The 26,173-nt window shown below is 46.7% G+C and overlaps 1 protein-coding gene across 4 annotated transcripts; it reads left to right on the forward strand.

Moving 5' to 3' along the window:
• The first annotated feature begins 552 nt into the window (after positions 1-552).
• On the forward strand, positions 553-24,857 carry TOGARAM1 (TOG array regulator of axonemal microtubules 1). Of its 4 annotated transcripts, none has more exons than XM_078596324.1 (22): positions 553-3,176; positions 4,320-4,431; positions 5,132-5,275; positions 5,461-5,745; positions 6,467-6,762; positions 8,165-8,424; positions 8,721-8,779; positions 8,948-9,115; positions 9,518-9,586; positions 10,541-10,713; positions 11,372-11,591; positions 12,620-12,790; positions 13,009-13,159; positions 13,833-13,938; positions 15,120-15,355; positions 15,812-15,970; positions 16,603-16,729; positions 17,104-17,222; positions 19,247-19,439; positions 20,980-21,199; positions 22,524-22,610; positions 23,409-24,857. In XM_078596324.1, the coding sequence occupies exons 1-22, from the start codon at positions 1,206-1,208 to the stop codon at positions 23,657-23,659; spliced, it is 5,577 nt and encodes a 1,858-aa protein (XP_078452450.1). In that variant the 5' UTR covers positions 553-1,205; the 3' UTR covers positions 23,660-24,857. The 4 variants fall into 4 exon arrangements, with proteins under 4 accessions (XP_078452450.1, XP_078452451.1, XP_078452452.1 ...); XM_078596325.1 differs by having other exon boundaries at positions 6,467-6,747; XM_078596326.1 differs by lacking the exon at positions 5,461-5,745.
• Positions 24,858-26,173: the final 1,316 nt, after the last annotated feature.

Here is a 26,173-nt window from a genome sequence, read left to right on the forward strand (position 1 = left end):
ACACAACACCACCACCCCCACCAAACACAACACTACACACAACACACCACCACCACCAAACACAACACCAGACACAAACACTACACACAACACCAGACACAACACTGCACACAACACCACCACCACCACACAACACCAGACATACCACACAAACACAACACCAAACACAACACCACCACCACACAAACACTACACCACCACACAACACCACCACACAACACCACCACCACCACCACCACCAAACACAACACCACCACCAAACAACACCACCACACAACACCAAACACAACACCACCACCAAACAACACCACCACACAACACCAAACACAACACCACCACCACACAACACCACCACCAAACACAACGCGAGAGCGCCGCCTCCCCGGCCCCAGGGTTGCCACAGCGTTGACCGGCCCCCGTCGCCGCTTCCGCCGCGCGCGACGTCACTTCCCGCGAGCGCGCGCGCGCGGGTGGCGTCACGTGAAGACGCCCCGCCCCTCGCCCCTCCCCCCTCGCCCCGCCTCTTGCCCCGCCCCTCGCCCCGCCCTCCCCCCTTGGCGATCGCGTGGCCGCCATCTCGGCGCCGTCGCCGCCGCGGGGTTTTAATCTGCGCGGACGCTCCGGGGACTCAACAACAAACAACGCCGCCGCCGCCGCTCCCTTCCTCGCCACCCGCCACCCACCGCCGTTCCACTTCACAACTAAAATCGTCGTCGAGGTCGATGGCTGCTGCTGCTGCTGTGGCGAGGAGGGTGCGAGGCCGCCGTTGCTAGGGGAGACGCGGCGCGGGGCGGGGGGGGGCCCCGCGGTGTCCGCACGGCGCCGTCGTTGGACCGCGGCGGCCACGACGACGACGACGATCGACGCTCATCCGTGGGGCCCCGCGCCGCCGCCGCCGTCTTCTTCTTCTTCTGCGTCGTCTCTCTTCTGCCTCGCGCCGCGGCTTCCGCCCGTTCCGCTGTTTAAACCCCGCCAGCCCGCGCGCTTCGACCTGACCGCTTCTCCAAGTGGCCGCGTTCACGCCGCCGCCAACGCCGTCGTCCTGCGCCTTGGGCCACTCACTGTAAGAGCGGCCGCACCTAACGGGGGGGGGGGCACCATTGTTTCCGAATCGCCGCCGCGTCAAAGACCGCCTCGACCTCCCCTTCCCGCCGCCTCTGGAGTCCGAGATCCCAGGAGGAGGAGGGAGTCGCGCCCCGCGCCCCATGGAGGACCCCGCGGTGCTCGAGCAGCTCCGACGCGGGAGCGACTCGGAGCGAGCGGCCGCCCTGGGCCGACTCCGCCTCGGCCTGGCCCCCCCCGGCTCGAGTCGGGGCCGCGCTTCGCTTTACCCCCCCACGGCGGACGCGGGCGGCGGCCTCGCCTCCTCGTCGGCGCCGGCGTCGGCGGCGTTGTCGGAGCAACGCGCGGCGCTCTTCCAGGCCCTGGGCGCCCTCCTGAGCGGCGGCGAGGCGTGGCGACTGAGGAAGGAGTGCTTGGAGCTCATCGGCGACGTGGTGCCCGAGCTGGGCCCGCAGCTCGAGCGCTGCATGGCCGTCGTGACCCCGCGCCTCGTGGCGCAGCTGGGCGACCCGCAGGCCGCGGTGCGCAAGGCCGCGCTGCAGACCCTGCACGTGTACGGGCGTCACTCGCGCCGAAGGGGCCACGTGGTGGCCGCGCTGCTCGAGCACGGGGTGCGCAGCCGGGACGGCGACGTGAGCGCGCAGGCGCTGCTCCTGTTGCCCGTGCTGCTCACGCGGGAAGACTTCGCCCGCGAGGACCTCGGCGAGGTGGTGCGCGCCGCCGCTGAGAAGCTCTCGCCTGGCGGCCTGGAGACGGGGCCCACCCAGCACGACCCCGCGGCGCTCAAGTGCCTGGAGCACGTGTGGTCGCTGGTGGGGGACGCGGTCTTCGACGGGTGTCTGCGCAGGCTGCCCGCCTCGCTCAGGGCCGAGGTGGAGAAGCTGCTCAAGAGGTCGCGAGCGGCGAGCGGTGGGGTCAACATCGTGGTGGCGACGACGGCGGTGGCCTCCGGTGCGGCCTCTCCCAGGGAGCCCGGGGACGGCAGCAGCGGCAGCAGCGTCGTGGCCGCGTCGGGCCTCGAGGACTGCGAGTTCGGCATCGTGCCGCGCCACGTGATGCACGAGCTGGTGGACGAGACGGACTACAAGCGGCGAGTGGGCGCCGTGGACAAACTCAAGGAGGCGATCGTCCGCGCCGACGGCAGGACGCTGGCCGCGTGCAACGTCCTGGGACTCGTCGGCTTCCTGAGCAACGTGCTCGACGACGTGCACTTCAAGGTGTCGCACGGCGCCCTGGAGCTCATCGGCATGCTGGTGGGCAAGCTGCGCAGCGAGCTGGGCCGCTACGCTCAGCCCCTGGTGGCGGCTCTCGTGAAGGTGCTGGGCGACGGCAAGGAGGTGACCAAGCAGGAGTGCCTGAGGATCTTCCTGAGCCTCATGGAGGCCGTGCCGCCGCAGCGAGTGCTCGACATCCTCCTGGGCGCGCTCGGCAGCAGCCGCAGCAACGCGCGCGTGCGGGAGGACATCCTGAGCACGGTGATCGCGGCAGTGCTCTCCTTCCCGCGGAGCCGCTTCAACCTGCCCGAGTTGTGCCGGGTGCTGGCGCCCAGCCTGGCAGACCCCAAGAGGAAGGTGCGGCACGCCGCCCTCGAGACGTTCGCGGTGCTCGCCGCGCTCATGGGCCCCGGCAAGCTGCCGCCGCTGGTGGACGCGGTCGACGCCGTGGAGCTGAGCGCCGACGTGGACGGCCTCATGGCCGCGGTGCAGGCGCGGCTGGCCAGACGGCAGCTGCCCAAGCTGGGCGCTTCGGGCCTCGTGGAGTACGCCACGCACTTCCCGTCGTCGGCTGGCGCGCGGGGTGCGCGGGAGGCGGCCACGCACGACGCCGACATGGAGTGGATCCTGGCCGGGGGCTCGTCCAGCGCACGCAGCTCCCGCGCCGACGGCGCCGAGGCCGAGCTGTCGGCTCGGCACCAGCCACCGCAGCACCAGCAGCAGCAGCAGCACCACCACCCAGAGGGCACAGCCCCCGTCGGCTCTCGGCGGGTGCTGAGCGCGGGACGTCCCAAGAGCCGCCTGCCGTGGGAGGAAGAGCTCCTCATTCGGTCGGCGTCGGTGGAGTCCATCCCACAGAGCAACAGGCTGCCGGGTGGCAGCATGTCCATCATGCGACAGGTAAATGGTGTCAGTTTTTTGGAGCGAGTGCTTCGTTCGCAATGGAAAGGCAGGCAGGCACGTGTAATGACCAGGTAAGAACGTGTTGAGTAGCAGAGTGCAGTACGGAAAAATCGGTTGTTATACTCGACATTTACGGTGAAGTTTGGTTGAATAAGCTCCCACCAATGCACATTTTGTAGGGGGAGGCTCGCTTCCAACAGTTATCGAACAAACATGGCTGTACGTGTCAGAAATTAAGTAAAATATTCATGGGAGATTCCAGGAGCTTGCCTCTACTAGATCTCTCGAATACCCATGGAGGAGGAGCCTCGTTCTGGAGATTGTCGGTGTAAGTTGATCCACAGAATTCTTTAAAACGGAGCAACAACACACGCTTAAATGCCGTACATACATATATTTTATTTGTTTGTACGCTTCACTGAAATGTGTTGCCCACCACCAGTCCTGGAGTTGGCCATAAAAGGATGTTGTGTACTTTGGCGATGGAATTTACTGCTCACAGCAGGGGTACTATGACTGACGAACACCCCCCTCACCCACCCACCCTCTGCATCCAACTTGGTGTGCTTGGTTCTCTTGCCCAGGTAAAACGTTTGTCAGCATTTGTTTTTGTTAATGTTAAACTTGTAGCCTCAGAAACCGCAGATAGCGCATGCCCAAATGTGAATTCCATGAAAAAGACCTTGAGTTTTATTTGTTACGTTTTCCCGTCGGTAAGGATGGAGTCCTTTTTGTTTTTTAAATCCTTTATATTAAGTTCACTTGCTTGCGCGCTTACGACCGTGCAAATCTTTCGGTCGTTTTTTAACCCACTTCCCGTGATCCAATCGAGCTGACATTTTGCACACAGACTCGTTGTGCGTGACAATTTATTTTCCACTTTATAGGAAAATTTTTTTTTCATATTTAATTTAAAATACCAATGTGATAAAAATGAAACTCTTACTCAAGAAAAACAGAAATGAATAATAAAATAAAACCGATGCCACGCATATAAAGGATTTATAGTGAAACACTTTGTTTTTACGGGTTAATTTTTTTCGTTTTACAAGCGCCACCCCCACTAGCCGTTCACTTTTTGCTGCGGACAGGCGATGTATGCGGCGCTGAGTCGGTTACAAACGAAAGGCCCCTTTGCAGGATTCACGGTTCGCTCCCGAGTGCTGGTCTCAGGGACCCATGGCGAATCCAGGTGAAGAATTGCCATTACCAGCATCCGTCCATGGCAGACAGGATTTCAATTCATTTACTGGTAAATATCCTCTGTGTGGTGTGTGTGTGTGGTGATTGAAGCTTCGCTATTTTATATTTGGATGTGTCGGCAAACTAAGTGTTGATTGTTCGTCCGAAAGGATGCCTAGCCAATTATTTTTTAAAGGCTGCTTTGCCGGTGGAAGATCAGAGTCATTACGTTCTACAGTTTGTTCTATATTGAGCACGTACAATTTGTCCTCCGGGCTTTGGTCCTTGTATAATTAGTGTGATGCAGACCTGTGTTTCCTTGACATGTACTTACTATCCGTAGTTTACTTGTCGGTAAAGTCTAGTTTCATGGTGCGCATAAATGTGCTAACTTTTGTACGTCAATATTGTAAATGCTAGGTTTGTGGAATGCGTTCCACTTTGAAATGTGGCTTATCGGGAAAAACTACCTCATTAATGTTAAGCATAAAATTGTGTTCAAACTTTTCAAATGTATAGCCACTGGATTAATAACAGTTTTATGGGGTGTGCTTTTATTTAGTGTGCAGTAACATTTAATGGAAATAATTTAACTTTCATGTGTGGCCTGCTTGCACGCGGAAGTAATTGCTTTGTGGTGTGAAAATGCTTTGACATCTGCTTTTGCTCTGGGGAACGGAGGTGATTGGTGCGTGTGGCACACGGTGTCCTCAACGAACAGTTCTTGTAAAATTGCAAATAAATTGATTGGCCACTTCTATTTATTGTAGGCCTCGCCACACACAGACCGCTTGCTGCAATCCACAAGGCTGGGAAGTTTTTTAACGAGGAGTTGGACTCAGAGCGGGGAAGGGGTGTTGAAACTGAACGCCCGTTCTTCGGAAAAGCCACTAACCAGTGGTTTACACATCAAGGTACCCCATAGCTGTCATCACAGGCTTAATCAAACACACGGTGATATACACAGTAAACATTGTCAAAAAAGTTAGATTCAAATGAAGATTGACTAATTATTTTAACAATTTTTCCTTCATATGCTTTACTTCTGTTATTTATTTGTTGTTTATTTGTTGAAATATCTGTATCTGTTTAAATTTAGAGCCATTTGCGAGTAACCTCAACAAAAATTCAATGCTCCCGAAACGAGCGACAAGAGCGGAGCACACCGCCGCGGTGCACAGTTGGGCAGAGGGCTCGAGTGTGGTGTGCCACTCGGCCACGCGTGACAGCGTGTTTGTGGACGTGAGCCACCTCCTCCCCACCGCTAGCGCTGAGCAGACACACAAGGGCCGCTCCGCATACTCTTGGCCTTCCGAACATGTTGAGGACTTTCCCCGTCCTCGCACAAAACTGCCGCAGCGTTTTACAGAAGAGCTTCAAATGGGTACGGGTATTAGACGGAATTAAGTTTTAAGCCTTGTAGCATGTTAGGCATGGTGAAGACCATTTTGTAAGGATATTTTATTTGGTAATCCATTTTTATATTAAACTTTTTGAAGCTTATGCTATAAGAGCAGAATTTAGAAAACATGCCCTTTAAAGACATTAAAATTAAAAAAAATTTTGGTATTTCACTCAATGCATCCAGAGTTGTCGGAGTCATTTTGGCGTCATGATATTTACGATTGGGGAAGGTGTCAACTTCACGGAACACAGTCTGTGCTGTATCTCCTATCCTTGGTGACAAATCACCCTACACCGTCACCAGGACCACAGTGTCAACAAAATATTCTCTCACCTGAGCATCCGGTTAAAGAATACACTAGTTAAACAAAGTAACTGTTGACATTAAACTGTTCTGAGCAATTTAAAAACGGAAGATTACATGGGCTCTGCACTCATTGTCAACTGGAAGCGACGTATGTCCTCGTTTGTTGCACGTTGTCACAATACCTTCAGTGTGAATGCAATATTTGCATTTCTCAGCTGCTCAGCTCATTGGTAGTGAACTCCAATCATGAGTTAATTACATTTATAAAAAATGTGTCAAATGTATATAAAAAAAAACAATTGTATCACTCGTGTCTTAACAAAATACAAATGTGTGAAGCTGTTCCGGTTACGATGTTGCTATGTTGTCTGCTGTGCCTTACCTGCGTGCGCAGAGGAGGGCATCGTGTCGCCGGTGCCGACAAAGGCCACGCTCGCGCGCTCGGCGTCGCGCCGCCTGCCGGGCCACGGCAGGCCCATGCCGCCGATGGAGGCGACCATGAGCCCGCGCGTCCCTTTCAACGACAGGGAGCAGCACCACGGCGACGTTCTCGCCGGCGGCGGCGCCAGGGATCCGTTTGACCGTGTCGTAAAGCGCACACAGGACCACGAGAAGGCGAACAAGAGCCACGAGCGCAAGACCAGTGGTATTCTACCGTACAGCGAGACGGAAGAGGTGCAGTTGGAAGAGGTGGGCGTGCTGTTCACATGTAAAGGCACGTCATTTTAAGCAAAGCTATTATTTTGGAATGTAAAACTAAATTTACTCTGGCAGGATTAACGCCTCTCGCAGCATTCTATTCTATTGCGTATCGCAATATTTTAAGGAGCTCGATGTTGATGTTGAGGTCTGCTAGCCCACGGCTATATAGTAATTCTGCTGCAGTCTTCGATCCTTCAATTGAGGAATATAAAAGCTTTGCAAACTTTCTCCTGAATCCTTTTCACACCATGTAAGTTATGGATGCTGTTTGAACATACTTCACCAGGCTGGTCAGTGCGTGTTGGTGAATTTTGGGTGAGAATCCAGGACTGGATCAGACGTCACTCGCCACTGATGTTTGCCATGGTTAGGCATTAAACTCGGGTTGCCAAGTTCAATGTTGAGTTTGCTAGCCACTACACGCCCATTTATCAATATATTACAATTGTAAGTGGTGGTTTGATTAAATAATACATTTTGTTGAAGCCAATATGTGATCAAGTTAGAATGTGTAGTTGCTCCAAGATTTAGATTGCACAACACATACGAATTGAAAATAATCTATATACGCATTGCTTTATACATGTATTGCGAGTTAAATGATTGTGTTTAAGGAATTGAAGTGTTGCTACATTCCAAATATATGACCATATTTTACAATGTCACAAAGGCAAATGGTTACATTTCTAATGAAAATGGATATTTGTTACATGTATTTGAACAACCTTAATCTCTAATGTCAATGGAATTTGTACAAGTGCTGTGCATTTTTGTACGATAAGAAATTGTACCCCACTAACTAGGCCAGGTAAATCATAAACAAGTGCGTGGGAGGGGGTGTGTGTGCCGAGTGGACGCTGCAAAAAAGTATTTCCGAGTTAACGCATGACCCTTTTTAATAGTTCAAGTTATTTATTGCTGTTGTGTGCCTTCGCATTTTAATCAAGTTAGTAAAAAATCCTGTACGTCTGTGGATTATGTAATGCTTTCCAAAATGCATTTTTCTTTGGAAGTATTTAACTAGCATTCGGGAAACCAAAGGGTTGCTGTTGGGCAAAATGTGTTTGCATATTTGCAAATAGTCGTTTGTTTTGGTATTTATCCCCAAGTTTTGGGTAACCCTGTAATTTGCCCACTTTCCATTACATCTCTAATTGCAGAAAAGTTTTATACTCGGGGTTTGTTCAGATTTGATTTTCTTGACTAGAGGTTTCCCCACTACGGATGACAAACGCTCATGCATACATGCTATAAAACGTAAAAACAAATTCTCGCAATTTGGATGCACGCTAATTTCACGGCACACCCTGTAGTCTTTCAAGTGGGCTCGCGATTAGCAGCCCTTCACATTGAACGTTGGTCCCACCTCCCTGCTCTTCCCAATGTCCAGATACAGAACTCATTGCGGAGCCTCCGATCGAGCGCTGCAAAGAAGCATGCACAGTGGCTGAAAGACAGCAACCCACCGGACGGGGACGCAAGTTGCGGGGGGGCGTCCCCGCGTACCGTGACCCCGCGTACCGTGACCCCGACCAACGTCTCCCCCATTTCCGAGTTTGGCCAGGAGAGGAGGGTCAAGGCCAGCATTGGTGGAAATGCGCCCTCACCGTCCGCACAGCAAGCATTTGTAACAAAGTCTGCATCAAAAAGGTAGATGAATCGTGCGTGTGTCAAGATGTAATGTACGGGTGGCACATGTGATGTTTGTGCATCTGAAATGCATAATAAAAAAATGTGATATATATGAGCATTAAACCTGCACTGATAGCTTGTTTTTCTTTATTCAATGTCCAAGTAATGTTTCGATTTGCACTTGTTAATATTAATTGTATGCTTTATCTGGTACACAATACAATCATGTCATTTGTAGCATAGACCAGTGCACTCTTAAAGAAGAGTACTCGTGGAAGCCACGGACATTGTATCTTTTGTATTCTGTTTTACAGCACTGAAGAGGTATCTTTCATCACCAAACCTGACCCTATATTGGAAGCTATTCCTAAAGGTAGTTTACTACTTTTCCAATAGTTACACATACAAAAGTGAAAGATTAATCAGCTTTGCTGCACATTTCATGTGTTACATGTTCAAGGTGCGTGTCTTGTTGTTAGCAATGGTGACTTTGAGCACGCTTTATTAACTTTTGCCATGCTGGGGCTGCTTGCTTTCGCAGGCCTCCCGCAGACTGACAGGGGCATGAATGCGGCTGGGCAGCAGATTAACTCAGGCGGCGCTTACACCGAGAAAGGAGTCAAGCGTGTGGAGAATATCTTTGCAGGCAGTTCTCAGAGCAAGGATACGCTGCCCAAAACCAGCAGGCATAAAAATCAACTTCAAAAAGGTATTTTACTTTTATTAATTTAAATTTTTTACCTACGTGACTTTACCGAAAAAACCTAAGAAGATGAATCCTTGTAGTCACGAAAGCTTAAAATCTAGAATTCAAAAAGGTAGCATTTTCAGTAGTTACCGAAGAAGGCCTTTTTGGCCAAAACGTCGTGAACATTTTTCCCTCCCATTGAAAAAAAAAAAACTCGGGAAATTTTCAAATACTCTGTTATCCATCCTGAATAATGCTTGCAAAAATAATTGTGTGGAACTGTGGCTGATTATCATTTGTTTCTGGAAGATACTATCTGAATGCGTGTGTGGTTGCCTTTCACTGAAATTTGGTTTTCTCCTGTTGTGAGCACTTGATTTACACCGATGAACATTTCGTTCTGACGGATGTTTGTGTTCACAGCCTCTATGGATGTTGCAACAGCTTCTGAGCAGCAGCACTCTACCAAAGATGTGGCCGTTGTTGGAAAAGGTGTTGAGAAAAAGTGCACAAATTCCTATACCCATTGGATTGCCTTTTGGATGCCGTTTGGACTTGCATTGCGTTTTTTCTATTTTTTGCACGTTATTACGCAGCAAAAGCTCTTGTTTGGCATTCATGGGGAATGGAGGGTGCCAGTTAATAGAATATTCCGGTTATCGAAAAGTAATACTTATGGTTCACCAAATTTTGCAAATACATGAAACTTTTCAAGAAAGAAACTAAGCCTACATTTCTGCTATGATATAATAAATGATATACTCTTTTACAGAGGTGCTCGCTAGTCCGTTGTCGACAATTCTAAGTTGATTGTCGAGAAGCGGTATGTTGAACTTCTTTTGCTCAGTACTGTAGCGAACCGTGCTAATCGGAGGTGTGGGAGGACAACAAAACCAAATACAAAAATAAATTCTCGCAAAATTCGCTTCCAATTTAGATTTATAAGTGCATAGTTTCAGTGGCTTTATACTATCGTAAAGGAAGAGCGTTCCAGATGGCTGCAGAAGCACATCTGAAAGCGTGTGATGCAGTGACCGTTTTTGTTCGTTGGTTAGCCAAAGCCGCCACTACGAGGATTACCGGAGTTTGCTACTGTACAATATACAGTCGTGTACAGTATTGTCGGTACATCTTTCCACTAGCGCCACAACTGAGCAGTGTCTTGAAGCTCTAGTAAACAGATCTACGATAAGCACACGGCGAGATGCAGGATGGCTGTCGGAATTTTTACAAATACGTGACAGAAGATTTGTATGGCTGTGCTTGACAGATACCGGTTAATAGAGTATTCCGGATGGTAAAGTGCCAGATAACAACAGCTTTTGCTGTAATATAATAATCACTCCTTTGCTAATTATACAAATATTGCACGCATGACATTACCTATTTAAACTGGATAACATTTTCTCCCACTCCTTATAACATTTGTTTTGCGTTCCACTTTAGGAATGTTGTTTGGGTTGGTCAATGACAACACAGAGTTTGGAAATACCTCTGCAGAGGAAGAAGCGAAAAGTTCCGAAGCATATATCAGGAACGATCACAGGAAATCTATGAATGGGGTAAATGGTAAAAGCATTCCTCACATCAGCCATGGTGCCAGCGAAAGTGGGAATACTGTGAGTAGCACTCACTGCTTTCACCTCCGTTTACTTTTTAATGTAGTCACTTGATGCCAGCCGCTTGTCGGTAAATGATATCCACCTGCTATGGGCTGCATAGTGAAGCACGGCGACAGGACTGTACTTTGTAAGCACCTGCGAGCGCCGTGCGTCGAAAATGTATCGAGCTCGCTCGTGCATTTACACTTTAATTGAAAGATAGAAAAACTTGTCTTTGGGCAGTGGTCCTCCATCTACAGTTGAGGTGGCTGGGACGCTCGGGAGGCTAATTTTGTTCAAAGTCCTGAGCCTTGCAGAGATCGTAGATTAGAATGTGGGCAGCCATCTGTGATTAAACTGGGTTCTCAAGTGTTGGGAGTTGTCTTGGATGCGGTCACCAATGAATGCACAAAAAATAATAATTTAAATAATTAATTCGGTCTGTGTAAGCTCTGACAAATATGTTTTATTGATATGCAAAAAAATACTGGCATAGTGGGATATTCACGAGTAGTTCTATGATGGGCTGTTTTCTGGCAAAATGTGATTTGGGAATTAAAAATTTAATTATTTTTATCCAATGTCGTGATGCGGTAGCACAACTGGAATACAACTTCGTACGCTGGTACTGCGTTTATTATGAAAAATCTAAATGTCTTTGGGTGTTTCCTTGCAGTTGAGCATTTCATTACGGTCTCCGATGTTGGACAAGATCCATCTGAAGCATCCCGAGAAGGATGAGAGCAGTAAAGCAATACTCCCACAGCTGGTCGTGAGGGACCCTCCCAGCCGGGAGAACGTGAATCCACACGCTCATGACAACTTCAAGAATTTGTGGCAGCAGCTCAAATCTATCGACCCTGGGAGAGTCGGCATAGACGACAGCTCGGTCTCTGGTGTGTTGCTTAAAATTCCCGAATTTTCAGTTCTCTTGGATGAATACCGTGCAATGTCTTTAAAACAACGGCGCTATGGCACCGTTTGGGCCTTCCGAGACTCGGCGGTGAACGGGACCCACCCTGCAACTTGCAGACATCTCGGAGCGGGAAAGGGTTAATGTGAATGTGGTTGCGATGCGACACGGTCTATGCGCTGCGAGAATGACAGGACAGTGTGTACAACAGAACAGACGGACAGCTAATCGGCTACACAGGTGGCACTGTGGCCCAGAGGAGGACCAAGGCCCTGCAAAATGTATAAATGCCTGTTACGGACCCGTGTGTTCTAGATTCATAGAATGGCGATCGCAGACGAATGACGTCACAATACAGTGATGTCATGCTGTCATACATCACGTGACTTCCTTAACACCGTGCTTATCTGTGAATACTCAAATTTCCAGGCCACGGTTGGTAAATTGGTATACAAATCTTGACTTCAAGCTTTCGTGACTGTGGGAATTCATATTCCTTGGGTCTTTCGGTAAAGTCACGTAGATAGGTTCAAAGAAAATAAAAAAAACTACGACGTTTCGATCGCAACACAAGCGGTCGTCATCAGCATAGGGAAAAAAAAAAGAGGTTAGCCTCTAAAGGCAAACTGTTTATAAAGGTTTAAAATGGGCATAACCCCAAGTGGTCAGCAGCATGGGCGGGGGAGCTTATGTTAATGTAATGTTACAGTTACGCTTATAGAGTGAGCAAAACTGTACAAATCAGACCATTTAGAAAAATACCAATGAGATGGTAAAAATTTTACAAAAATAATTGAATCTTGACTTGCGACTCCAAACCCTGACAATTCTGGAGTAGGTGACGAGCATGCAATCTCGGTATATACTACTAAATGGTTTAAGAATGCTATTCTCAGTTGTACAATAGCATCATGTTTTGTTTCTGTCAGCATGATGTTAAGTGTTGCGAATGCTATGTGTACACTGAGTTCTGTGGCAATGTTAATGTTGGTCACTGTGTTTTTTGGGCAGGTTTGGCTGTCTACGGAGGCGTTGTGTCCGAACGTCTGATGAACCCCACTAATATCGTCCAGACCAGACACTCCCCAGTTCCAGAAATAAAGAAGAGACCCAGTGCTGCGAAGACCAATCTCATTACACCCAATCTGCCTGCCGTGCACACAAGTGGCCAGCAAAAACCTGGCAAGATCTGCCACCGACCACACATTTACAACATTTCCTGATTTCTTCTCAATAGAAAATTCCTATCATCTGTGCATTGGTTAAGCAGTTATGACAATGACTTAAACATTTATTTGTATTCATTTAGTATGTTTGAAATGTGCTTTGAGAGCAGCTCATTGTGTGTTATTTTTGGTGAAATGATGGATTTTTTATTTGCCACATTGTGTTTCTTTCAGTTGAGAAAATCAAACCTCATATTGAGACTTCCAGAGGCCAGGATTCTTTGCATGTGTCAGCAGAGGAGCTGGCATCGGCGCAGCTGAAGCCATCCTCAACCCCCGAGGCAGACATTGATCAGCTGCTCGTGCTTTTGTCAAAAGATGATTGGTGAGTGGTAGTGGCAACATTGTTTCGAGTTTATACTTGGCTTTAGCTCTAATGCTAACATATCCGCTTCAAAGCAACTTGTCATTATAGTTGTATTTGTTGGGGTTCACACTGGATTTGTATGTATCAAGATTGTCAATAGTTCAAATGGCAATGATGATCTGGCAGCCAAAAGCAGGGAACTCATTAGGGGGTCTGAAAAAAAGGAGGCATAAAACCATGTAACTTGTTTGATTGTCCTATATTAAAGCAAACTTTTCATTGTACAGCCATCAAATTGGAATGAGAGGGCAAATCTATCTGCACACCGTTTTCGAATGTGATTGCTTATTGTTCTTTAATACTAGTAAAACTAATTTTATATCCTCATTGAACACAGATCAACCATCTCTAGCCCCACCAATTACAGCTCTCGAACAGACAACCTACTACAAATGCCTTGATCTCATGATCGACTCTACCCATACTTTCCACTCGTATATTGACTTAAAAATGTAAAACGTCATTTGTTTTCTCTAGAAGTAAGCAATGCTCTCCTCAGGACCCAACTTCCTATCCAACTTACGGCCTTCTGTCAGTCCACCTTTGGTGAAGGTTGGTGAAGGATAATACATTGTTTTTCTAAATTTTAGACGTAGTTATCGATAACGTGAAAAACGCCACTCTCGTGCAGGGAGAAAAAGATGCTGGGCATCTCGTACGCACAGCGGCTTGCCACCTTCCACCCCGAGCTGCTAGCGACGCGCCTGCACGAGGTTTCCTTTGCTGTCACCAAGGAGGTGAGCTTCGTCTTGCGTTTCTGCAGCGCGACCGGGCAGATTGATGCCCCTCGTACGTGGAGTCACTTATTTTGAGTGCGTATGTTTCTGTTTTAAACTAGACATTGCATTGGATGGGGAATATTATCAAAAAGTAAGTGTTTTCAAGGATGATCTGCGGAAATGAAGTTTTAACAGATGCTGGACGGTAGCAGTGTTGCAGTACATCAATTAGTTGAAATTGGGTTTACGTCACACTTAGAATCACTGTAGATGCTGCATTACACCAAATTGCAAAAATGTAGCTGCTTGAATTTAATCGCGACCTTGAAGCTCAACAATTCATTGAATAGCGAGGATGGTGAATTGTTACAGGCCTATCAGATGGGCAGGTGTCGTTCATTTCTCCAGCATTCTCTGAAGTTTACTAAATTTACCAAATTAATTGCAGAACAATTTTTCATGGTCGGTTTTTTTCTCCATTCAAAAGCAACCCGCACATAACTGGTTCATTTTATATCCCAATGTATCTCAATGTTTCATGTTGTTTCTGTTTCCTCTTTTCTACCTATGCCATCTATATTCCTCTCCTCCCTCCATTGTTTCTCATCCATTTCCCTCCTCCCCCCCCCCCCCGTCTCTCCCTCACCTCACACCTTTGCTTTCCTTATTCTCACCTTTGCCTTCTTGCCTCTCCATAATTTTCTCCCTCCCACTGCTTATTGCTTTCCCTCACTCTCTTTACATTTTGCTCTAAATTTCCTCTCCGTTTCATGCCCTTTCACTCCCTTACTCCCTCGTTTATCTCGTTCCTCTACCTCCCTTATCTTCCTCTATCTTCTAATGTATTTGCACGATATACATGTCCGGGGTAGAGGGTGGGTGGCGGAGCCGTGACGTCAGCACGATACACAAACCCGGCTCAATGCCGTGGGATGCAGGTGACGGCATCCCGCAAGTTTGGCGCTCCACACACGCGCACTTGCACGCCAGCCAGGAATCCAGCCAGCAAAAATGTTTGTAATATATTATGATTAGTGACCAGGCTGAGACAATCCACTTTCCTTACTTGAGGACCTGGTTTAATCACAGGTTTGGCTGCTTTAATTCAAACCCAGGATCTCAAGTCGTGCCAGCTCAGTGCTCTGAACTTTGAGGCACATTATTAGTGATAGAGTAAAACTGTCCCTCCAATTTCACAGGCAAAGAACCTTCGCTCAACGGTTGCCCGCGCTGCGGTGAGCTGCATCAGTGATATGTTCGTTCACCTCAAGAAGGGCATGGACCAGGAGCTGGACACAGTGACCCAGGTGCTGCTGCACAAGTCCGGAGAAACCAACAACTTCATGCGAGAAGATATCGTCAAGGCACTGGAAACCATGGTTGCAAATGTGACGGCGACACGGGCACTGACTGCGCTCATCAACGGGGGATTTGCGTGAGTGGCCCGAGATGCACGGAGAGAATCTCGTTTCTTTTTTATGGAACACATGTAGCTTTTTGAAGGGAACTTCTGGTGGTTTTGTTTTATGCAGATTGGACATGAACATTATTGCACTGGGGTAAATGCGAGATTAGTTTTGAAACAGTAAAAATTCCCAAAAAGCACCACGTTGCAATGAGTACACACCACATGCGGGTAACTTTCAGCCTCCAGGAACTCAAGTCACAGCAGCACAGTAATCCGTTTCTTGTGGACCGCATTATAAAATTGTAAAAACACGTTTTATATGATAATTTATATTTTATATGGTTTTGGAAAACAAGTGTCAGACTAGCGCAAAAACCTATTGTCATTTTTCAAGAAAGTTGTCATTAATGTCTACAAACTATACCATTGTTTGGAAAGCTTTTTAATAACCGCCATGGCCCTGACCCTGCAAAACGTTCACAGGCACCGCAACATATACGTGCGCAAGTGCACAGCGCAGCACCTCATCCCTGTGGTGGAACGGCTGGGAGCCGCACGGCTGCTGGCGGGCATCAAGGACGTGACGGACCGCGTGCTGCTCGCAGCTACCGCCTTCGCGCAGGACGCCTCCCCCGAGACCAGGTGCCCCCTCCGCTTTGCACACGACGCCTCTCTCGACACTTGAGCTGAGATTGTATTTTTTATGGGAGTCTTAACTATAGCCATGTAACGGTGCTTCGATTTGTATATTGTAAGCATAAGTCTTGGAGCAGTGGTGCAATGGTTTACGCACTATGCTACGAACTTGGCGAGCCGTGTTATATTCCTTACCACGACTAACATCGGTGACGAGTGATATCTGAACTGGTCCTGGCCTGCCCTGCCCCCTTTTCAACTCGCTGGTCAATGACTCTACTGACTGTGGTGTGGTGAAGTATGCTGAAGCAACCTCATGACCAGCATGGCGTGGGGAGGCCTTTTAGCAATTGATTGACAATGGTGTGAAAATTTAACCATTGACTGTTTTTTGCAAATTATATATAAATTATATGCTTTCAAGATAATGGAGCAAGCTAAACTTTACAAGTCTTATAAAAAATAAAGAAACATAAATTAGATAAATGGTAAACATTTTACAAAAAAATACTTCTTTTTTTATTGAATCTTGTCTCCAAATCACAGCAATGTTTTAATTGTTCATTTTATAATTAACCATTGGTTGTGTGAGTGATTTCCACTAAGTATATCGCTTGGCATGTTTTATACCTACACAGGTACTACGGCAAGAAGATGCTGTTCATCATGATGGGCCACCCGGATTTTGACAAAATGATTGATAAGTATGTTCTGCCCAAGGATCTGCACTACGTGCGTGACACCGTGACCACGCTCAGGAATAAAGTAAGTCTTCGCCAAAACCACACTACGGATAGCATTTTCTTTTGTTGTCCAGCAAACACTGTCATTGGTATGTACTGCCATGTAACTAACTTGTGAACCAATGTGCACTATTAAGTAACCACACAGTGAGTGCAGTGAGGTGTTGTCGGTGCATAGTGTAATGCTAACCGTGTCTGTGCCGTATCTCCATCTGTGATGGGTCTGTGCGTCATGTCACCATATTTTCTGTTTGCACATAATCACTTTAAGATGTTTTCTTGTTCATGTTTTTGTTTGTTGCGGTTGCACCCGATTCAAGAGCCGAATGGCTCACAGGGCTATACCTAATAAATTAACTTTGAACTTTGAAATGTCCTGTCTTCGTGGTCCTACAGGGCCTTGGAGAATCCCCTCCCGAGATATCGTCAGCACACGGGCGTCGGTCTCTGCCCGGCAGCGGCCTGGGAACGCGGCCCGCTCAGGACGTGAGGGACGGCACCAACACCAGGGCCAGGTCAGTGGCTGTACCACCACCACCACCACCGTCGTCTCATCATCACTGATAGCTATCTCAAGCAGCTTTCACATTCTTCGGTGATGGAGCTGGAGCTTGTGCTTACCAACATGAGATGGTAACAGAGCCAATCGCCAAAACTGCTATGGGAGCGAACTACATCCCATATAGGCTTTGTAAGCAAAATGTCCATGAACTCCGTGGCATCCTAGCCAAACTAATACATAACAGCTTAGTCATTGGCGCTGTTCGCAAGCTGTGGAAGCATGCACTTGTTACTCGAGTTCCAAAAATCTCGCCTATTACTGGACCAGCAGACCTCAGCCGAATATCCATTTCACCAGTCATCTTGCAATTCGCCGAGTGGTTAATTCTCCAAGACTAAATTCTACCGATAACATCGAGGCCAGTCGTTCAGGGTCGGTGTGATTTTCAGCCCGCTGGCAGCACCAAATGTGCACTTAGAAATAATGTGCAAGAGTGCAATAGATATCAGGTGCATCTTAATAGATGTTTCTAAGCATTCATCCCAATTTACCAGTTCATTCTTATAGAACAACCTTGTTACTAAAGCCTTCCCACTAATATCTTATCCTTGATTATATTATTTAATTTCTCACCGTCCTCCATCAAAAGGGCTTTCTTCAATTATACACAACATTCACTTAACATAATCACATATTTTGCATCGGCAGTCTATTGAATTCCATTACTATTGTTACTGTCGTGTTTATGACTTTGTATGTATGTCTGTTGTGCTTGTGGTGAACTTTTGTACGACAGACTAGTAAAGAGTCTACAACTAAGAATGGTTTGTTTTGACCATCTCCTTGTTATGCATCAGGCCCCTCCATTGGCATAATGGTAGCCTTAGTGTATAATTTGCACATTGCAAATGATCGTTTTTTAAGGTTAATTTGTAATACATTTTAATCACATTCATAATCTTAATTTTTCTCTGCCTGTGTCCTCTCTTTAGATTGTTCACACTTAAATTCTAACTTAGCAATCTTTGAAATACGTAATCAACCAGGCTATGCGTTAATTGTGTGTTGACCGACCCTCTGTGTTGTATTACATTACATTTCGATACTTTACTAGGTTATTTAATTTTAGTGTGTCCTTCTCCTGATTTTCAGGCTTGCTTGCCGTGCCATCGCATTCGCAGCACCACGTCTGTTGACCACTCATTGATATGCTAATTTTTTCTCTAACCCTCCTCCCTCTCTCTGCCTCTGCCCCCCCCTCTGTCTATTTAAGGCCACCACACAGAGACGATCACCCCTCTCTGTTACCTGTGTTGCTCTCGCTATGTCTGCTAATATGTCTGTCTATAGTTTTCTGGTTAGATTTTATGTCGCTATTTCATTATACCTGATGATGATTGCTTGTGTTGCAATCGAAACGTCGTATTCTATTATTTAATTTAATTTATTATTTTATCTTTAGACGTGACTTAACCGAAAGAAACAAATAACACATTCATAATGTAAATGCACCTCATGATGGGTTATTGAGAAAACCTGGAATACATTCGGCTCAAGAGGACTGGAAGTAAGAACAGCCGTATGTCCCCTTTGTCCTTTTGCAGTGAAGTACCCAATGATGCACAGCGAGAAGAGAATTCTCCGCCGTCTTGGGCGGTGACGCGGCCCAGCGGTAGCCTATTCGTTGCTTGTTGCAGAGGTTTCCGGTTCTAATCTGGCAGGCCGTCCTGGTCTACTTCACAGTGGATGTTGAAGCTCCCGTGCCTTAATCTAAAGAATAGTAGGCCATTGTGTGATGGCATACCACGTTCCAAAATAGCCACATTTTTAGATCACTTCTAAATTGCCAGAATAGGAAAACGTCAGTCATCGTTCTCTACAGCGAAAACTTGGCAGGATTCTCCTTAAAGAGTCTTGAGACTCCGTAAGGCTTTCCTCGGTAAACGAATCCAGTGATAGTAATGATAACAAAATAATCGTGTGTGCAGAGCTGACCGCCAAAATGTAACCGAATTTGTTCAACGCTTCCACGGCCAGGGAGGAGGCGATGCCTCCTCGCGAAGCCCCCTATCGGCCCCTGGCACGCAGCCAAAGCGACTACTCGGAGCGCCTCAAGGCCGTGACGGGACTGCTCGCGTCCAAAGACTTCCGCGAGCGCATCAAGGGCATCGAAATGCTCGTGGAAACTTGCCATGCCAACCCCGACTGTGTGGCCTCTAACGTGGTCAAGGTGAGCAGTTGATCATAGGGTTGTCACCTGGCTGGGTTTGACTCGTACACTCCGGCAATTTGCATCTGTGTTCCGGTGGCAGGAATTTATTTGTACCAAGGTCTGTGGTGGCATTGTGTTGAACTTTCTTACAGTATACTGCAGTTTTCACAGACCTCGGCTGACTGAAATATACGCCCAGTTTTGGTCTGTGGAAAAGGTGGCAATCCTATTTGATCGGTAAGTTTTGCCAGCCCCTTTGTGAAGAACAGGGCCTGATGATTTTAAGAAACTTGAATCGTCTTTGATGATTTTGATGTGTTTTGTGTAGTTTTGTTCAAGTAATCTATGAGCCGAAGGCACTTCTACTGAGCCCTGAGTTGAGACGATTTTTTGGGGAAAAATTAACTTTACTGTCATATACGAAGAATCACCCCAACCAGAGGAATGTGGAACTTCCACCCACAGGCTCAGGGCTGTGTAACCATGAGATGGGCACCGCCATACATTCAATTTAACTTTGCGTGGCACACATTGCATTATCATTGAATATTGAATATAATAAGATGCCAGGCATGGTTCTTGTTCTATGACCGGGTCGTGGTGCAGTCCTGGGGGGGGGGCGCGTGGTGTTGGTGATGTCGAGTGTTTTGACGACAAGGCTGCGTTGCGTGAGAATGCATGTATTTGCGGCGGAAGCAGTGTGTGTGTGCGGTGGTTAAAGGAGTAGAGCAAAACAGAGTGAAGGCTTGAGTGAGGCACGTAGGGGGGAGGGCTGTTTGCACAGACCGGCCCCATTCTTCACGGTCTCTGAGCCCACACTGATGTGCTCCGTGTGCTGTGTCGCGTCCAAATTAACCAGCCCAAATAAAGGGGTAATGACCCCTGACGCAAAACCGATCGTCCACTGTGAATGCGCTCCGTGCAGCCTAATGGAGCGTTCCTGAGCAGTGATTTTTCAGGCCAATGAATAATATAAGAATGCCATTGATAAATAATTCAATTCATGCCACAAATAGAATCTGTACATATTTGATGGATTTTCAAGATGGTCAAAGTTTGACGATGAATTGCATTGGGATACCAGTATCAGTGAAAAATTTGTGTCTAGTTTGATCCAATAGTGGCAAGTGATAATTTTCAAAAACTTGTTTACAAACGTAATGCTTACATGTGGTGCTTTGCGTATAGACAGTCTTTTAGACAGGTGTCGTCCCCTGTTTAGATGAACGTTATCATATGTTTGATGTTTTATATATCATGTTTATCCTGAAAAGCCTCGCCGAGTCTCAGAACTCTTGCAGGAGGGGCTTGCATTGGGATATGTGAGAGGAAACCACAGTATCAGGATAAGACCCAGACATGTGTATGATGGGATACAACTCAAAAACTGTTTTCCCAGACAATTTACAAGCACATTTTACATACTGCCACCGTCTGGCTACCATGTAGGCTAGTGGCTTTGGGAGTGACGCAAATTTATATTCTCTACCAAACCCTTGCGCCATTCCTCGACGTGAATTATGCCAATTTGTTTTTCCTTTTGTTTTAATGAATGCAGTTCTTTGACGTGTTCACGCCGCGACTCCAGGAGTCAAACAGCAAAGTGAACCAGGCAGCACTGGAGTCACTGCTGCTCATTATCCCAGCGCTCAAGGACAACTTGGTACAGGTGGTGCAGTCGGTGGTGCCAGCCGTGGTGGACAACAACCTCAACTCCAAGCTAAGCGGCATCTACACCGCTGCCACCAGCGTCATCGACACACTCATGCAACATATCGGTGAGAGACGGCCACATCAAGAAGGCGACCGATAGCTCCCAGCTTATGTGGCAGCTGCTGGTCGCGTGTGTCAGAAGGTCAGAGTGAGCAGTGGTTGGGTGTCTCGGGTGGCCAGAACATTGAGTCAGCACCACTGACGTTCCAGATTCAAATCCGAGATTCATTGTGCACAATTTGGTTTTGGGCTACATTTGTAGACTTTGGGGAGCAGTCGCTCTGTGGTCAGTGTGCTTTACTACAAACCTAAAAAATCAGGTTTGATCCCGACCCATGGACAAAAACCATTAGTAATTGGTGGCTAAAAAACTCGCGTGATGCCCCTTCCTAAGTGTTTCAGACTTCATTGGGTGCCTCTTTATGTGTCGGCATCAGCACTGACGGTAAAAAAAGGTGGCTGGGCACAGTGCCGTGCAGTCTGAACAAAAATTTATCCAATAAACTAAACGGGGGGGGGGGGGGGGGGGAGTGGAGTAATTGACCATTCATTGTGTTTAATGTTGCAGCAGTAAAACAAAATGAGTGCAGTATGCTAACGCGAAGGTAAAGCCCGGCAATTGCTCGCTCACGACATTGCTCGCAGAATGGCCTCCACAAGAGGGCATGTTATCTACTCTTCCACATTGGTCTCAGTTATGTTGGAAAATGTGGGAATACACACACTTCATCCCATCATACACGAGCTGCCGATCAAACGACTGGTTCACCCGTTCACACTTCTGGGTGGACAGAGGCAGTGGCGGGGGGGGATGTGAGAAACTTGGCCCACTGGTTTTAACTGCTGGTGCCGGAAGATGGAATCGGCGACCTCTGGATTGCAAGTCCAGTGTGCTCACCATCACAGCGTGTCAGCTTCCATGCTCGTAGTAGTCCGTTCAGTGTTTTGATGCACCCCGATATTTTGATAGTTGTGGGTGCCACATTCATATTGAATTGTGCACAGGATACAAGTGTGGACAGTGTGTGGTGTTTATCATGAGAATTTGTGGGTTGATTTTGAGCAATTGAAGAAGCTTATCTGCACCAATAAAAAGTTGTCAACCTTTTCCTGTTAATGAAACAGCTAAATGTGTAGAAACTGTTCCATTTCCTTGCTAATCATTACATACCATGATTGGGTAATCATGGTGTAGTTCAGGTTACGCATTTACGAATAACTGTGGCACACATACCGTTCAACCATCATCCCACTCGATACAAAGCCATACAGATAATCATGAAATACGTCATCTTCGCTTACTCTCCACTTGTCTCGATTACATCTTCATGAAAAATGTTTTCACATGGCCCTCAAATCAGTTTTCGTATTTCTTTTGATATTTTACAGACAATATCCATCTGCTGCAGTTGTTCTCCAATAAAGCCCATTTTGGAAGTGGAAGAGTCAAACTGGATATGACAGAACGTCTCGCAGGTATGGTTCCTCTTTCCGACTGCTGCATTGAACATTATAATTCCAAACGGCTCATCTCATGGTAGTTTCATGAATTGTAAAATAAGGAGCATCTAACACACGTGGCCTTTCGTTACTACTCCAGCATCCACACATGACAGCGGAACTGAATGATCACTTGGAAGTTATGTCCTTGTCAGGTTGGGTTAAAATCTAGTTTGGAAAAGAAATATAATGCAATGTGGCTGATTAAGTACATTTGGTGACAGTCCAACCAAAGTGTTTCTGAGTTCAGCCCTATGGGACTGTTAGCAACTCCTTTTATCATTCTAGGCTTCTCAGTCAAACGTTTCATTTTATCAGGCGTAAACCGCACCTTTAAATTCTTATCGGCTGTTCCATTGGTAGCTGTGCCATCAGTAGGAATTATAATAGATGATTAAGTATACGAGTAGAGAAACCCTTTGCTGTGTAACAGAAAATAAGAGACGTCCATCGTTTTCATATTCTTCTCACAATATTTATTGTGATTTTTTAAACATTGTCTAGGCTTTTACTAATGTTCTGGGTAACTACATTAATAGGAGCATAAAATGATAAGTTAAGCAATTTTAAATAAACCATACCATGTCAGTGTTCTGTTACTCTCACCTCTTCGATGTCACTACATATGTTTGTTCCATGGAAAATCCCGTTAAGCCAGTATGCTGATCATTGGTGGTATGATTGTCGTGCAGTGTATGTTTATTTATTGTTACGGTGAGCCAGCGGGTCTCGAAGCATTGATGAGAGGTCGTGATGTCGTTTTTGTGACCGCAGATTTAGTGGAGAACCTGTACACGAAGAAGCCACAGGCCGTCGAGCGGAACGTGCTGCCGGTTTTTTGGCACCTGCTCGGTAACATGACGGGCACGGGTATGATGTCCGGCGGGACCGGTAACATCCGTGCCTCCACGGTGAGGTTGGCACGGAGCCTGCACACCGCCATGGGACCCGGCCTTATCACGCTCGCGTCCATGCAGCCTGGAGCCATCGCTAAAACCCTGAAGGAGCTCCTGGGCTCGCCCTGACGCCCACCTGCCTTCCAGCGATAACACTCCGCGTGGGCGGTATGAAGTTTTAAAATGAAGAGGCACTATCTGATTATTCAACGAGAAACATTTTAAGTGTGGCGATGCGTCTCTTACGGCGACATAAATAAAGCACTTGGTAGCTTTGGCGCATTGTTGGTGCGTGCAGTGCTGTACCTAACATTCCAGAGATGAGCCGAATGTGAATTGTTTCCATGGCGGAAAGAGTGAGGAGAGAGGCCCAAGTGGCCGTGTCATGAGAGAGGTGTTTTTTAAAATGCTAATCCAGAGCTAGCGAGATCATGGTTCACACAGTTTTGAGTGGTGCCTGGCAAGTGTACCCCATGCCCTCTGAACAAAAGGTTGTGGTTGAGAACCCTGTAGGGTTATTGTAAGAAAAAAAAAACTTGTTTTTCGATGTTTGCATTCAGTTTCATAGTTGTTACCTCTGGGTAGGGCTACTTCTCCTGAAGCAAAAAGTAAATAGCATAAAAAAGCATAAAAACACTAAATTATCTAACATGTGCAATGACCATTTGTCTTCTGATTGTAATTCTGGCAAGGTATCCATGCGTATTCACATGTAAATATTTTTAAAAGGAAAATGCGCCAATAAATAAAAAGAACAGTTGTAGTGCAGGTGGTGAGGATATTTTTGTACTCATTTTCGCGTCCTCAGAAGGGTGTGCGCCTGCATTGTGTGTGATGGGTTCCAAGACAATCATTAAAAAATTGTCTTCCTTTCGATTGCTGTATAACCATTTACTTGTGTAACGTTTCCATAAACAGATGAAGTCTTACATAGTTTAAAGTTTACGACCGTTTTGCAATGTAACATTTTTGTGTTTTGAACCTCCTTGTGATGTAAAGGTGTACGTGTGATGTTTATTTTTTCAATCGGTCATTTCAGAGTTGGATACCAATTGTTCATTAGTGCAACTGCTTTGGCAGTGAATTGGTACGAAAACTTGACTTTCCTACAACACCACAGTATTTAAAAAAAATAAGATTTTTTTCCTTGTATTGATTTTAATTGCAGTGCTATAAATTTCATCAGATTTCAGTAGAATGTTTTTCCCAATGAAAGAGAATGGGTAGTTTATGGTCTAATATATATTTTACATTAAAATATGCAAATTTGCACATTTTGCTTAATAACATAGCTAATGTATTATATTAAAATAAACTATTTTACCTATTCATTTGTGGAATTTCTTTTGTAAAATTACATCAGTTGTGAAGTGTGGATTAGCCAGCTTTGAATTCCTTTATTGTATTTTCACATTTGATAAAATTACCCCTCTTCATGTAAAGTGTTGTATGCAAAACATTGTGGGGGGAAAATGTACTGCACGTGCATTCTTGTATTTCACTATTTATGGGTTTAGATGAATGCCCTATTGGCAGCATTCTGAAAAATGTAAAATCATTATTTACCTAAGTGATCCATTGAGGTTGTATCTTTCACAAAGGGGCCACCTCATAATTGTAGTACATCCCCTTGTCAAGCCACTTGTACAAAGTCCACCCTGTGCCTTGCATTCTCAGGGACTTTTGACCACCCTTGACCACGCTCATAAGCAGGTGGGTGAAGGTGGTTGGGGAACGGTAGTGCAGTGGTTATCGCGCTGCGCTATGAACCCGGCGAACCGAGTTTTTATGTCCTGTTTACGGCCATCACCACATGGACAATTATCTGAACCGGTACTGGGAATCCCCTAGGTCGGCTAGCACCTGGTGTAGTGTGTAAACATCGCCACTGGGGAGACTAAGGCGTTTGGGTGTGGTGCTCAACACTCTCTGCCTTGTGTGCCATGCCGGTCTTCATAGGTGCTCGCTGACAGCACTTGCCCCAAGTCTCTTAAGGGGGGTATCTTTATCTTTGAAGGCAGTCCCAGGACATGTTCGGGTATCACTGGCCACTTATTTGAGCCGCGACGGTAAGTTTGCTCAAAACGTCCAGTTCAGTACGTGAACCACTGAGCTACTTATCCACTCTTGTCATATTGACGAGTAGACATCCAAGTTGTTTGCTTAGTGTGTCAACAGCGATGAATGGCGAGGATAACCCTGGCAGGTTCGTGTATTTCATGGGGGAACTTACGACTTGCATCTCAACGTATCAGCATTGGGACTCCTCGGACTCCATTGGCAGTGTCCTAATTAAGAATTATCCCAAGAGCCACAATTTCGGTGCCAAGAGCCAGAATGGGAAACCGCAATGTGGTTTAATTGACGCACAAAATGCTCCACTTGGAACGGGACATGCAGACCGCACTTGCAATTAACGTTCATCTAAACTTCTAAAGGGTCGGTCACCCTTGAGCTTTGTCTTGTGATTTGGTTGAAATTCATCTCGGGGGTGTAATATTTGAAGCCTATAAGTTTATAATTATTCGTGGTTTCTAACTGTTTTAGTTTTCTCTAAAACTATGAGTACACTTCTAAACGCTCAATTCTAATTGTAAACAAAACCTATAAAAATTCAAATCCAATGAGCATATGGATGTTTGT

This window comes from Lampetra planeri, chromosome 7 (genome assembly GCF_965212315.1).
Source record: "Lampetra planeri chromosome 7, kcLamPlan1.2.h2, whole genome shotgun sequence".
In the NCBI taxonomy this organism is placed as follows: domain Eukaryota; kingdom Metazoa; phylum Chordata; class Hyperoartia; order Petromyzontiformes; family Petromyzontidae; genus Lampetra; species Lampetra planeri.